This window comes from Molothrus ater, chromosome 10 (assembly GCF_012460135.2).
Source record: "Molothrus ater isolate BHLD 08-10-18 breed brown headed cowbird chromosome 10, BPBGC_Mater_1.1, whole genome shotgun sequence".
Lineage (NCBI taxonomy): Eukaryota > Metazoa > Chordata > Aves > Passeriformes > Icteridae > Molothrus > Molothrus ater.
This window is the reverse complement of record NC_050487.2, coordinates 13,193,247-13,206,615: the sequence shown is the minus strand read 5'-3', so window position 1 is coordinate 13,206,615 and position 13,369 is coordinate 13,193,247. Positions and strand designations below refer to the sequence as shown.

The 13,369-nt window shown below is 47.4% G+C and overlaps 3 protein-coding genes across 4 annotated transcripts; 2 read left to right on the top strand and 1 right to left on the bottom strand.

Annotated features, from left to right (window-relative positions):
- Positions 1 to 62: 62 nt before the first annotated feature.
- PIGZ (phosphatidylinositol glycan anchor biosynthesis class Z) lies at positions 63 to 5,548 on the top strand. Its single transcript, XM_036388486.2, is given in 3 exon segments — positions 63 to 1,102; positions 1,531 to 3,024; positions 3,027 to 5,548. Coding segments are annotated over 3 exon segments (1,677 nt in total). The 5' UTR covers positions 63 to 984; the 3' UTR covers positions 3,092 to 5,548.
- A 23-nt stretch (positions 5,549 to 5,571) lies between these two features.
- NCBP2AS2 (NCBP2 antisense 2 (head to head)) lies at positions 5,572 to 6,258 on the bottom strand. The gene has a single exon (XM_054515892.1). The coding sequence runs from the start codon at positions 6,247 to 6,249 to the stop codon at positions 5,995 to 5,997; it is 255 nt and encodes an 84-aa protein (XP_054371867.1). The 5' UTR covers positions 6,250 to 6,258; the 3' UTR covers positions 5,572 to 5,994.
- A 195-nt stretch (positions 6,259 to 6,453) lies between these two features.
- On the top strand, positions 6,454 to 9,952 carry NCBP2 (nuclear cap binding protein subunit 2). Of its 2 annotated transcripts, XM_036388488.2 has the most exons (4): positions 6,454 to 6,618; positions 6,704 to 6,885; positions 7,601 to 7,739; positions 8,326 to 9,952. In XM_036388488.2, exons 1-4 carry the CDS (start codon positions 6,538 to 6,540, stop codon positions 8,395 to 8,397), a joined length of 474 nt encoding a protein of 157 aa, XP_036244381.1. In that variant the 5' UTR covers positions 6,454 to 6,537; the 3' UTR covers positions 8,398 to 9,952. The 2 variants fall into 2 exon arrangements, with proteins under 2 accessions (XP_036244381.1, XP_036244380.1); XM_036388487.2 differs by lacking the exon at positions 8,326 to 9,952 and having other exon boundaries at positions 7,601 to 8,307.
- The last annotated feature ends 3,417 nt before the right edge of the window (positions 9,953 to 13,369 follow it).

Sequence of the window (13,369 nt, the reverse complement as noted above, 5' to 3'; positions counted from 1 at the left end):
AAACTTCTGCTTTTCTGGGATATGAACATTTGCCTTTCCCTTTCACTGCCCACTGATCTGTTGCTCCCAGTTCCTGGGGCTGGAGTGGGACACAGACTGATCCCAGCCCCGGCTGTGCCCGGTGGGGTGAGTGTGTGTGCAGGGAGCTGTGATGCTGTGCCCAGCACTCAAACCCATGGCTACGGGCAAGCTGTGCCCAGCTGCAGCCCCACTGTGTTTCTTCTCCTTGTGCTTTTGGTCATTTATGAAACAGCAGCTGAACAGGAGCTGCCGTGTGCCCAGGTGGCCAGTGGCATCCTGTCTGGCCTGCATCAGGAACAGTGTGGCCAGCAGGATCAGGGCAGTGATTGTCCCCTGCACTTGGCACTGGTGAGGCCACACCGTGAGTGCTGTGTCCCGTTCTGGGCCCCTCGGTTCAGGAAGGACATTGAAGTGCTGGGATATACCCGAGAAGGTCTGGAGCCCAAGTCCCTTGAGGAGCAGCTGAGGGGGCTCTGGGTGTTTAGCCTGGAGGAGGCTCCAGGGTGACCTTATCCCACTCTACAGCTCCCTGACAGGATGGTACAGCCTGGTGCGGGTCGGGCTGTTCTCCCAGGCCGTGACAGGACGAGAGAGCACACTCATAGAACTCATACTCTCAAACTGTGCCAGGGGAGTTCAGGATGGACAGCAGGAGGAATTCACCCTCAGAAAGGGTGATTAGACACCGGAATGGATTGCCCGGGAGGTGGTGGAGTCACCGCCCCTGGAGGCATTGAAGGGAGGACCGGCCGTGCCGCTCCGTGCGGCGGTGTGGCTCTCACGGTGGGCTGGGCCGCGGCCCGGGCTCGGTGCTCCCGGGGCCTTTTCCAGCCTCATTGATCCCGGGAGCCCGGCAATTGCAGCGGGCGGGGGCGCTGCGCATGCGCGCCGGGCTCCCGCTGCGGCGCCTCGTCCGTGCGCCGCGCGCCCCCTGGCGGTGCGGCGTGAGGGGCCGGGGCCGCCATGGTGGCGCGGGCGCTGTGGGCGCTGCTGGCGGCGCTGCGGGCGGGCTGGTGCCTCCTGCCGCAGAGCGGGTACCTGCACCCCGACGAGTTCTTCCAGGCGCCCGAGGTCATGGCAGGTAAGGGATGCGCCCGGGACCGGGTGGCCCCGCGGGCTCGAGGGGACGCGAAGCGGCGCGGCCACGGGCATCGCCGGCCAGGCGGGTATTGTCGAGGGATCCCCGCTGTGTCACAGAGCGAGTCCCGCAAGCCGGGCAGGAGAGGATCCGCAGAGCTGGCCCGGTGGGTGGGTTCCTGCTCTGTGCTGGCCACAGCGAGTGGCGCTTCGAATCACATTACTGTGACAGGGCTTCTCGATGTTTTGTAAAAATGAATGGTACGCTCCTAAAAACACCCAAGGCTGACACCAGTTTCAAAAGTTTAGGAGCTGCTCTGTATTGTGATACCTCTTATACCAAGTAATATCCCTAATGCTGAATTACTAAATAAAATAAACTATCTATACGTATTTTTTATTATCTATATGTATTTTTCTCTTCCTTTGTAGGAGATATTTTAAATCTACAGGTCTATTATCCATGGGAGTTCCTTTCCAACTCTCCTTGCAGAACAGTTGTTTTCCCATTAATGACATCAGGAGTTACATACTGGGTGATCAAGTCTTTGCAGCAGTTGGACATATGTTCAAGTTGCATCAACAGCTACACTCTCCTTGTATCTCCTCGCCTGCTCTTTACAATCTTTTCTTTCATTCTCGACTATAGCATTTATCGATTGGCTCCTTTCTGGGGAGCAGATCCATGGAAAGCGCTGGTGCTTCTTGCTGGATCCTATGTCACGCTGGTGTTTTATACAAGGACGTTTACCAACACACTCGAAGGACTTCTCTTTGCTCTTCTCATGGTACTGGTTTCTTCAAGGAAGTCCAGTGGCCGCTCAGCAGAGCCTACAAGCAGCTCTCTCTTAGGTGTCATAACAACTGCTGGGTTTTTCAACAGGCCAACCTTTCTGGCATTTGCTCTAATGCCTCTGCTATACTGGGCCAGTTTAATTGTTGACTCTCAAAAGAGCATTAAAACTCTTATAAATGACTTTTTGAAGTTTATCCTATGTGCATGTTTTACCGCTTTTGTTTTCATAACTGCTGACACCTTCTATTTTACCTCCGTGAGCTTAGACAACCTCTACAGCACTAACAAGAGCAGCCTAATTGATGTAATCGTTCAGTTACATGACAAAATGGTAGTAACCCCCTTCAATTTTCTCAGCTATAATCTTAATCCTCATAATCTTGCACTGCATGGAAGTCACCCACGAGTTACACATTTTACAGTCAATGGAGTGATGCTGTTTGGTATCTTACATATTCTGGCCATCGGCGCAGGCTTTAAAATGCTAAAGAAATATGTCCATCAGTTAATGCTGGTCAGATGGTGTTGCCGTGGGCTGCCTGGGCTCTTGGTGCATTGTGAGGGCAGTCCAATTTTGCTGCTGTTTTATTTTGTTCCTTTGGCATTTCTCTCCCTGTTCAGTCACCAGGAGCCTCGGTTTCTCATCCCTCTCATCCTGCCATTGGTCCTGTTCAGCGCGTCACCAAGCAGAGCTGTGAAATGGAAGCTCCTCATTGTTCTGTTCAACCTTCTGGGGGCGCTTCTGTTTGGGTGCTTACACCAGGGAGGGCTCATTCCCTGTTTGTTTCACTTGGAGCAGCTCATCCATTCTCCAGCATCCTCAAGCGACCCGCAGCACTACACTCTGCTCTTTGCACACACCTACATGCCTCCGAGGTCTCTGCTCAATATCAAGAAGACAGATGTGCATGTGGAAGTCATTGACATGGCTGGGGCTGGAGAAGAAACCCTCTGCCAGACAGTAGAGCAGCGAGCAAGCAATTTCACCTGCAGCAACTGTCACATCTTTATTATAATCCCTGGTACTGTCAGAGCCACAATTACAAAATGTAATGTCTCATTCAAGAACGAGACTTTGATATTTCCTCACTTATCAATGGAAGACCCACCACAAATACCTGTCCTATCCAGTGAAATTGGAGGAGTCAGTTAGGACTTTACATCCTTGAGCTAAACAGAGATCATCAGAGCCTTTAGATTTCAGGAGAACAAAGTTTTAGTCTTTTACTTCATTTGGGTACTGTCTGATGGTGCTGTGAGACCTTTCTCTTTCATACACCCCCTTTCAGCATCAGCAATGGCACTGGGAGCTCTCCCACATCTCTTTATTCCCATTCCTCACACTCTTAGGGTAGCCAGTTCCAGATAGAACCTGCTTAAAATTTGACTTACTCAGCCCTGTGGTATTTCATATGAACTTTTGTACTTCTCCTCATGAGAGAGGATGAAATCAGAGCCCACCAAAACTGTGATTGAAGCTTAGCTGTTTCCATGCGAGATTTATTTTTGAAAGCTCTAATAATCTGACAGGGTTTGGGGACTGTGGGGTGTTTACTGATAATAGGCATTAATTCAGCTGCTGGAGAGAGGTTACAGGGTTAAGACAAAAGCTGGTCTGACTCAGTAATCTTTTATGTTCTTAAAAATTCATTAGACCAGACTGCAGTCACCACTGCCTTGGGTGGGTCCATCTTGAAAAATCCCCAGCCCTGATCTGGCTGAATCTGATTTAGAACATGGAGGATGCTTCAGGCTAAGTGCTTGTGCTAATTCCTAAAATCCAAGCTTTGCCTGTTTAGCCTTCCTTGCCACAGTTCCACCTTCGTGAACCGCCCCGGGCAGCTCGGGGGTGCAGCCCCGCCATGGCATTAAGCGCAGTGCGCGGTGTTCCGCGGCTGCAGGTCGGGCTCTCCTTCCCTAGCGCGCTCCCGCCGCTCCTCTCGCGGCTGTCGCTGCTCTGTCACCACTGTCACCCCGGCAGAGCGCGCGGCCGGTCCTGCGGGAGCTGGATCGAGGAGCTGCGCAGACAGCGGTAACTGGGAGGGATTTGATTCACCAGATGCATCTCTGAACGGGCTCAGCACAGGGCAGAGACCCCCGGTTCTGCCGCCGCGGAGGGAGGGCAGCCTCGAGGGAGGAGCCGCATCCCCTGCGCCTCCTCCCCGTGCACTAACTGCTCTCCATGAAATCAGCTCAGTGGGAAGGGCAGCTCCTATCCTGGCTTTCCACTGGAGAGCAGCCTCTTTTTAAACTGGACACCAACAACTGGGCTTCAGCTGACAATGATGTACACGCTCAATAGCACAGCATGACCTACAGTATTTGGTTTTGCCTACATGTACTTCTGGATCCAAAACATCCTGCCTTGGCACATGCATTGTAGATCAAGCCTCTCTCTCTGAAACAGATCTGACACTTGAATTATTTCCACTCCCAAAGGTGGTAATGCTTTTGGCAGTTCTTCACCCACACAACCCTACGTAAGGTCTTAAGAGCCAGGCTTTCAACAGAGACAAGAATAATATAGGTTGATGCCAGGCTCTAAGGAGAACCTAGGAAAAATGAATGTATGAATGATTTGCCTGTATTTTCCAAGCTATAGGCATGACGTAGATGTTTAAGGAACATAGCTCTCGCTCTCTTGTAAAGCATTTTGTCTTGTGTTGCCTGTATGTTCATCCCACATCCTTCACTCTTCACTGCTGCCCTGCCTGTAAATTAAAGGGGTGTGTTTGGGGGGAGGCAGGAGAGGGAAGGTGCCTGTCTTTGTACTGGTGACTCACAAAGTAGTGAACGTAGTTGTGAAAGCATTGTGACAGAAAATGTATTTTCCAAGTTAATTTTCTTTTTGCTCTTACACTGGGATGACACAACTGTGTGCCACAGCTGTTATTCCATGTCCTGCTTCCCATTTTCAGCTTTCTTAAACAACTTAAATCTTTAACATTATTTTCATAAAACTTACAAATTCTGGCAGTCGGAGTGGGGTATATCTTGAAACTCTTGGGAGATGCAACAGAGCACCATTCCCATGGGATGATGACTTCTCTACCACTGCACAGGTAACCTGCAGAGAGCCAGAAACACAACCTGGACTACAAATACCAGCTCAGATTAACAATATACTGCTTTTGTCTTGCCAGCCAGACCTTTGAATTTACACTGTAGATGCACTTTCTCCATCCATGCTGGAGGTTTAACTTTACCAGCAATGCAGAAAACTGTATCTCGGACAAAGTACAAGGTTCTTCTCACCTGGGATGATAAAAGGAGTGGAAATTACTCTCCCCAGTTAACTGAGCCTCTACTCAGCTGGATCAAACAGTGAAACATGCTCTGAAGGAAGGTTAACTGCTGTAGTGTCATAGATGTCATCAGATACAGTGTCTTAAGCAAACCTGCCCTAGGCATTATATATGATGGATGCATCCTTTTCCATTATATAGCTGTATTTCCATTGATATGCAGGGTGCCTCTATTGGTCATTTTTTTCCCTGTAAACCCTTCTTACTACAATAGACTTAAAGTGTGCATTTAGGATAGCTACTGAATCTCTTTTACATTCCTGTAAGATGTCTGTTATCCTGTCCATCATCATCACTGAAAACCCTTTTTGTAACAAAACTGTATCAAATATAGAGTATTACTCCTGTATACACAGACATTGTTACAGGTACTCCTGTGAGAATTGTGATTTTATTTCAAGTTTCTTATGAAGCGCTTAAAGTGACAATCTTCACAGCATTGTGGATGATTAGGAAGTGAGTCTGCTTGTTCCTGAGAACCGTGGGACGCGTATACTGTCTTTGAAATGGAAATCCATGAAACCGATGCGAGGCAGCTTCCCGTGTTCATGCTTTCCCGAGGAGTCGCTCCAGGCCACGCGATGAGGAACGCACCGTCCAGTCCGCAGCTCGCCATCCGCATCCCGGCCACCGCCGGTGTCCACAGCGGCTGCGGGGCCCCGCTGTCACCTGCTCCCGGGGTCCTTCACCCGCCGGTTCCAGCGCGCTCCGTGCGCTCGGCGCAGGGAAGCGGCGGCAGCGGTTCCCGTCTCCTCCCCGGCGCTGTCCGCAGCTGCCTCCCGCTCCAAGCGGCGATCACGGCGCTGACCCGGGGCGGCCGCCGCGGCCCGGCCCGCGCGGCCACGGCCACCCCCGCGCGCGGGCGCCGTCCTTGAGCTCGGCGAGGAAGGCGTCGCGCAGGCGAAGCAGGCGCGGGGCCAGATCGCGCTGGCCGCGGGTGAGGGCGCTGGCGGTGACCCGGGCGGCGGCGCGGATGGGCCGCGACTCCGAGAGCCGCTCCACGAGCCGCGGGCTGGAGAGCAGCAGCAGCAGCGCCCGCAGCAGCGCCATGGCCGCCGCTCTCGCGAGACCCCGCGCCTGAGCGCTCCCGCCCGCTGGGCGCGCCGCGGTTCTCGCGAGAGGTACCGCACGCCCCGCCCCGCCGCGCTCACGAGAGCAGCGCACCGCCTCGCCATTGGCTGCGCGCCCGGCGGCCGCGGGGCGCGTGCGTGGGGCGCGGGAAGGCGGCGAGGAGCGGCCGAGCCGGGTCGGGTCGGGTCGGGTGGTGCGGGTCTGTCCTGTGCTGGGCACGGCCGGGCCGTGCGAGGTTGGGCTGGCCTGGCCTCGGACGGCGCCGCCATGAGCTTCGGCGGCACGCTGAGCATTCTGCGCAGCGACTCCTACGCCGAACTCAGCCAGTACCGGGACCAGCATTTCCGGGTGAGCCGCGGCCTGGGGGCGGGCGCCGCGTGGTCCGGCCGGGCCGGGCCGGGCCGGGAGGTAACACTGTGTCCTTGCGGCCCAGGGGACGCGGTACGACCAGGAGCGGCTGCTGAGGAAGAGCTGCACACTGTACGTGGGGAACCTCTCCTTCTACACCACGGAGGAGCAGATCCACGAGCTCTTCGGTAAAAGCGGCGACATTAAGAAGGTCATCATGGGGCTGGACAAAGTGAAGAAAACCGCCTGCGGCTTCTGCTTCGTGGAGTATCCTTGCGCAGCGCGGCAGGAGCCGTCAGGGTGTGGGTGAACTGCTCTGCACTGCAGGCTCTGAGTTACGGGGGAGTCCTCGAGGATAAAATTAATCATTTGCTAAAGCGGCTGTGGGAGACCCTGGCGAGAGAGAGCAATGCTGGGCTCACGGTTAGACATGATAGTCTTAGAGGTCTTTTCCAACCGTGATTCTGTATTCGAGCATACACTGCATGTCGAGTGGGGTTAGCAGATTGCTTTCACTTTGGTACTTTAACCCAGACACCTGTTGGGTAGTTGACCTCTGTAGTAAATTCATATTCTCCGTGCCGAGGTAAAAAGATCTTTCTTTTCATACAAACACACGTGTAAAGTTTCCGTTGGTATCTCTCATCCCTGTCGTATGACTTCATTATGTGCACGTTTCTGAGGATCATTCTGTTACTGCTTCCAGTGAACTCACCAGACTGGTGAAAGTTTGCAGCATGAACAGAGCATGCCTGGGGCTTCCCACTCTTTAGCAATAGAGCTTTGTTCTGTTAAATGATTGACAAACTTTTTAATGCTTGAATTATTGCATGTTTCACCCTTTCACTAGCAGTTTTTTTAGATGGTGTAGCTTCATAAAAGTGGTTCAGGCAAACACTTGGTTTTGTAGCCCATTTGACAGTGTTCATTTTCCCACGTGGTGAAAATAGAAGTCTGTTTCTTTCATTAACGTATTCCTAAGGTATTATGCTAGAGGAGATGCTGAAAATGCGATGCGCTACATCAACGGGACCAGACTGGATGACAGGATCATAAGGACAGACTGGGATGCAGGGTTTAAGGAGGGCAGGCAGTATGGCCGTGGACGATCAGGAGGGCAGGTAGGTTGCTGTACAGCCTGGGGTTTTAAGGGAATGGTGACTTTGCCAAACTTCTTGATTTTGAATAAATACAGAAAAATTTCAGAAATAGCAGCTTAGGAGTCATTGTTTAAGATAAATCTGGAGGACATCTGATCAATGGCAGTATAATCCACTAGGAATAAATAACTCCTTCCTACATTTCACTAGAAGTACTTGCAGAACCAGCTCTTGGATGCCTAGAGAGATAATAATGCTTTTAAGTAAGCCCAGAAAATGTAAGGGGTTGTTAGGAACACACAGGACTGCAGTAGGCTTACCCCAAGTGGAGTAGGTGGCAGTGGCTTGTACTGCCAAAGGCCAAGGCTGGCCATCCTTGCTTGGGCTGTGGTGATTAGAGAGTCCCTAGACATGATGAAAGAAGAAGTTGGTTTATCCTATTCTGGGCTTCTGCATGATGCACTTCACCTTCTGTTTGGTCAGACACCTCCATGTAGCCACTTAGATGTTGTGATGTCAGTGTGACTGTATTCTAATGCTGCAGCAGTTTTTGAGAAATTGTTTTTCCTTGTCTTTTCTGGACTTCCCTTTCTCCCTCCTCTCTTAGGTCCGAGATGAGTATCGGCAAGACTATGATGCTGGAAGAGGTGGCTATGGCAAAACTGTTCAGTGCCAGTGACTCCTCAGCCTCACAAGAGAACCAAATCTGCATAGTAAATGTCCCCAGGCACAAAGCAGGTCTGTTACACACAGTTCACAGAAACTCCTATCCTGTGAGCACATCCTATGTTCAATACCTCTTCGTTTTAATACCAGGATCCAAAGCATTGCAGAGGACCTGGGAGCAAGGCTTTAAGCATTAGAATGCTGAGGCTTTGGTCTCAAAATGCTGCTATGACTTACTGAAAGGAGCAAAGATGTAATGTTATGGTGCTATTTTTGTTCTCTGGCAAAACTTGATTATTTTACTGGGTTTTGTTTACATTGGGATCACAGGGTGGAGATCAGTGATAAGGGATGATTGGTGGATGTTTCACAGAGGAAAGCAAAAGGCAAAGAGCCTGAAAAGGAAGTGGAATTTATAAGGAAATTTTTCAATTTCTCAAGAGAAGACTTTTAAGTTGCAGATTTTCTGGCATTACTGGATTAGCATCCTTTTCCATTGATGCTAGGCTGTTCCTAGAAGGTTTACATGAACAGCCATAATAAACAATCAGATTGAGTTCAGGAATCATGAAGTGAGAAGCAGAGAGAGGAAACAGACCCCTGCTGTCTTCTACAAATTACAGTTGTGATTGCATGACAGAGAAGAGCAAATACAAGAATTGCAGTACTGTTGTTTCCCAGTCTGAGTATTAGATCTCTACAGCTTTAATATTTGAGGGCAGTATCTTCCCTGTGCCTGTAAGGGTTGCATGAAGCCAAGTTACCCCAAAATGGGATGTTTGAGGAACTGGGTTTATAATGAGAAAGTTTCTTCCCAAACAGGTTTTCTATTTGAGAAACTTGATTTCAGACAAAATAAAAATAGAAATAAAAGAGTTTTGGGAGGAGTTTTGCTTTCTACTGAGCATGTGATAAGAATGGTAAAAGGATTTCAGGATTGTGTAGCTTGTGTTTTGGTTTTTCCCTTTCCATGCTGGATTCTGTTCATACTGCTTGTTGATATGTTGGAATGTTGATGTACTGCAAACGTAGGTTTAAAAAATGTGATCCCAAGATCAAGGAAATTGACCTGCTGAAATGAAATAGTTTAAAAAGAACCGTTACAGGGCTTTGAAATTTCTTAATAGACTTCTGAGTTCCACGTAAATGGCAAATACCTTGTTGTCCATGACTCCTTATAAACTTTCAAAGGTGTACAAAAGTTGAACTTCACTCACTGAAGGTATTGTAGGAAGTTTTGATGTGTTTCTTGCACAGAGTTAATCACAACTGTTACTGTAAATTGGAAGACAGGTGAGATTGAACAACTCCTTACTTAGAAGTGTGAGTTTGAGGTTTTTGGCATGTCAAGTAAAACTAGGCTTTCGGGATCACTTGGTGCTGGTCTGCAAATAAGCTTTGAACAAAATTACCTTTTCCAATATAGTACATTTGACTATGAGTTTACAGCCTGTAATTGCTCTAGAACACTGCTGAAGTTTATTTTTCGTTGTATCACTTTTGTATAAAAAATATGTTACCAAAAATTCTAAAGTCACTTTCTTTTAAATAAAGCTGCAACATTAAAATGGTTTGTTACTTTTTTTTTTAACAGAATCAGTGAACTAAAGAAGCTGTATTCAGACTCTTGGTCCTTTGTTTTAGTCTCTTTTAAGATAGAAAGAATGAATATTCTTTCCCTTTGGCTGGATTTTCTGGCTTGTTCTGTTTTTACCTGGATTCTGAAAGGTGTTTGGTTAATGCTCTTCATTCTGGTTTGAATTTCTTTGGATTACAGGACAGAAATTGTTTCTTGATAGTGAAGTAAATGTGAAAGTCTTTGCTGTGTAAGAAGTAATTTTCAAGCTGATCTTCCATAAAGATGAGGTCTAAAATAGTTTTTTATTGTAAGTACTGCCAGTACTTCTCAAAAAGTTATTCTCAAGTGAGATGGAAGTGGTAATAAGATTGCCTGTCACAACAATCACTGTTCTTTGCTATTTATGTGCAATGGGTCTGGAAAGAGTATTTCTTAAGTTTTAAAGTAAGATTTTCTGTTTTGAGAGATACCAATCACAGTGGGATTTAAAACCACATGGTATGTCATGTGAACTCTTAGAATCTCAAAAGCTCAGTATAGAGGGAATTGAACATGGTTTGACTGTTACCTTCCCTAATTGAAATTGCATCTGGGTCTGCTGAACCTAGTGCTTAATGAAAGAACTGAATCAAGTCTTTGAAAGTTCTCTGGGGACTTCTTCAGCTTTCTGGCACGCTGGTGCATTGTGATTAGGTTGTCTTGGAAGGACAGAATCTCCCATGCTTCTTGGACAAGCTACTTCATCACAATTACAAACACTTTCATAGAAGTTCAAGATCTGTGTTAGCATTTCTAAGTATTTGTCCATCATAATTACCTACTTTTTATGGAATTGTATCATTAAAAAACCCAGCAGCTAAGAATATGACTGGAAATTTAGATATGCCTTGATGGAGGGCAGGCTGTTGGGAATCAAAGCAGTGATAGCTTCAGTCTCTCCCTCAGACTGGTGCAGGCTCATGGGGTGATTTACATATCTCTCTTAGGCAGCAATGGCTGCAAATAAGATTTGTATTCATAACATTTGAGTGTGGGAATTACAGGGTAAAATCAGTGGAGTGTAAAAGCATTAGAGACATTTGTTTTCAATGACTGACACAAAAATCCCATTAGCAGTGTCTAGGGCAGGCTCATTCCAAGGTGGTCTGTGTGTTACTACATTGCCCTGTGCAGCAGACAAGTTCCTGCTCAGGTTGGTGCAGGCACAAGAGCTGTTGGTGTTAACAATCCTTTCTTCACAGAGAATAAAAAAAAATACTGAAACTATTTAAGCTAATATCCAGCACCTCATATTCCACATCTTGTCAGATTAGGCTTCTTGTGAAGGAAAAAAAATGATGAAAATCGATAAAATTGACATGGTTTGTACATGTTTCATCTGTGGAGGAAAGACAATCTTAGTCAAAGGAATGCAGTCCGCAGGACTGACCTGCTCATAAACTCTTGTGCGTTTGAGTTTCTAAAGCACAGCTTGTACTTTATGCCAAAGCATATAAATGAAGACAAATTAGGGTGTGCATTTTTCTTTGCACTCTCTCCTAGCTGAGTGTGTTTGGCAATTTCAGCTAAGTCTAGGGCCTTACCACTGTAGGTAGTGTATCAAAAAATTGGTGGAGATGGTGGAGAGAAGGGTCCTGGGCTTCAAAACATTGTGGTTTTGAATCCATCAAATAATAGTATTTGTATTTAAGACTGTGTAACTGCACAAAGATACAAGTATATTGCATCCCTGCCAGTAGAGGATGCTTACATGAGAAGAAAGCTTGCTGATCTTGAGAAACTCCTTTCTCAAAGCAGGAGAGATCAGTTCTTGTGTCAGGGTTCCACAATTTACAAGGATGACCTTCCTGCCACTCTGCTTCCAAACCTGCTTTCTGAGACAATGATGTTCTTTACTTCACTGAGGTAATATCATTCTCCAAGGTTATTTTAGTTTTCACCTGAAGGCCATTTGAGTGTCTATTTGGGTTCTTTACAGAAAAAAAAAAAAGGAAGCCAAACTCTTCCTTGCAGCTCAGAGTAACAGGTGAGGTGAGATGTGGTGAATGTTTCCTGCAGCAGGAGGATGAAGTTCAGCGTGGAGCCCCCAGGGGCAGCACAGGTGAGGTGTCCATGGCCCCTGGTGGTGACACCACCACCGGCAGGGGCTGCGGTTGTGCTGTGGAGACTTTGCCTCGATTTGGTTGGAGAAATGACCAAAAACCTGATTTTCCAAGAGAAGTCTGTAGAGCATTTCTCAGAGCGGAGGCAGATGGAGGTCAGGATTTGCAGGTTTGTAGCCCATGGCTGTTTCTCTGTTTAGCTTGGTTAACTTTTCCACTGGATATTGTCATTTGCAGTGTCTGTGGTACCTTCTCTCCCTGCTCCCAGCAGCCTCTTTGGGTCTTGCCAAAGCACACCCCTGATACTGGAGGAGGGCTTGACTCCATCCGTGCTTCGGGTGGCCTATCCACACTTCACAACTTCACATAAATTGTAGTTGGTGTTAACTGCCAACAAATCTTGGGCCAAAATTCTGGTTTTTGGTCTCTAGCAGGTTATAAATTAAAGTTCTGAATTGCAAACAAAGTAAATGTCTGCAGCTTGACAAGAGGTTAGGCAGGGCTTAAAATGTCTGGTTTGTTTCTCTGGAGTCACAGTAGTCCTTCAGGAACTTTGCAGACTTAAGCTGTCTGTTGCTTCTGAGCATCCCTTTGGGAAAATGCCCATTTTTTTTAATGTTAGGAATTTTTTGTCTGATTCATAGGGTGCTGATGCTGTGTGTGATCCTGGGGTGGATCCTGCTGCTGGCAGGGCTGTCTTTGCTAACTCTACTGTGTTTCCCAACACAGTAACGGGTGAGAGTAAGGAAGACACACAAGAAGGTGCAGTAATCTCAGTGTAGATGACATGAGCGAAATATAGATTATTATTTTTTACATCTGAAGAACAAATATGAGTTATTCCTGGTGTAGGGTTTTATTGCTTTGAGGATGCTACAGCTAATGCTTTTGAGAACCCTTTAATGACTGTTCAGTAAGAGTTACAGTTCTGCTTGAATATTCCTCCTAGAAACTTTCTTTTTGTCCTCCAGTGCTCATCTCTGACTACATAAAATCTGTTTGTATTTTATTCTGTTAACCTCCAACCAAGTCAAGGCAAAGCCAGTTGTTTCTGCCCTGACAGGAAAAACTGCCACTGTTCCAGAAGCTGTATGAGGGGCTGAGTCAGGATTTCAGGCACCAAGTTGCATAGAGAGAAAGTTAAATACCTTCCATCAAAAACCGGTGTGTTTACTCAGTTAATGACTGAGAAAACATTCTTCTTGTCTGCCTTGATGAGGATATTTGTGAAAATAAGACTATATAGTAAATAATTTTGTTGGATTTAATTTATTTAATTAGAGCTATCTCTGAATTCCTTTTCA

Bases quoted from the DNA above. Each gene is read 5' to 3' on its own strand.
- NCBP2 (XM_036388487.2), top strand. From the start codon at position 6,538: ATGAGCTTCGGCGGCACGCTGAGCATTCTGCGCAGCGACTCCTACGCC. The intron at 6,619-6,703 runs GTGAGCCGCGGC...CTTGCGGCCCAG, and splicing joins ACCGGGACCAGCATTTCCGG to GGGACGCGGTACGACCAGGA. The intron at 6,886-7,600 runs GTATCCTTGCGC...CGTATTCCTAAG, and splicing joins TGCGGCTTCTGCTTCGTGGA to GTATTATGCTAGAGGAGATG.
- NCBP2AS2 (XM_054515892.1), bottom strand. From the start codon at position 6,249: ATGGCGCTGCTGCGGGCGCTGCTGCTGCTGCTCTCCAGCCCGCGGCTC.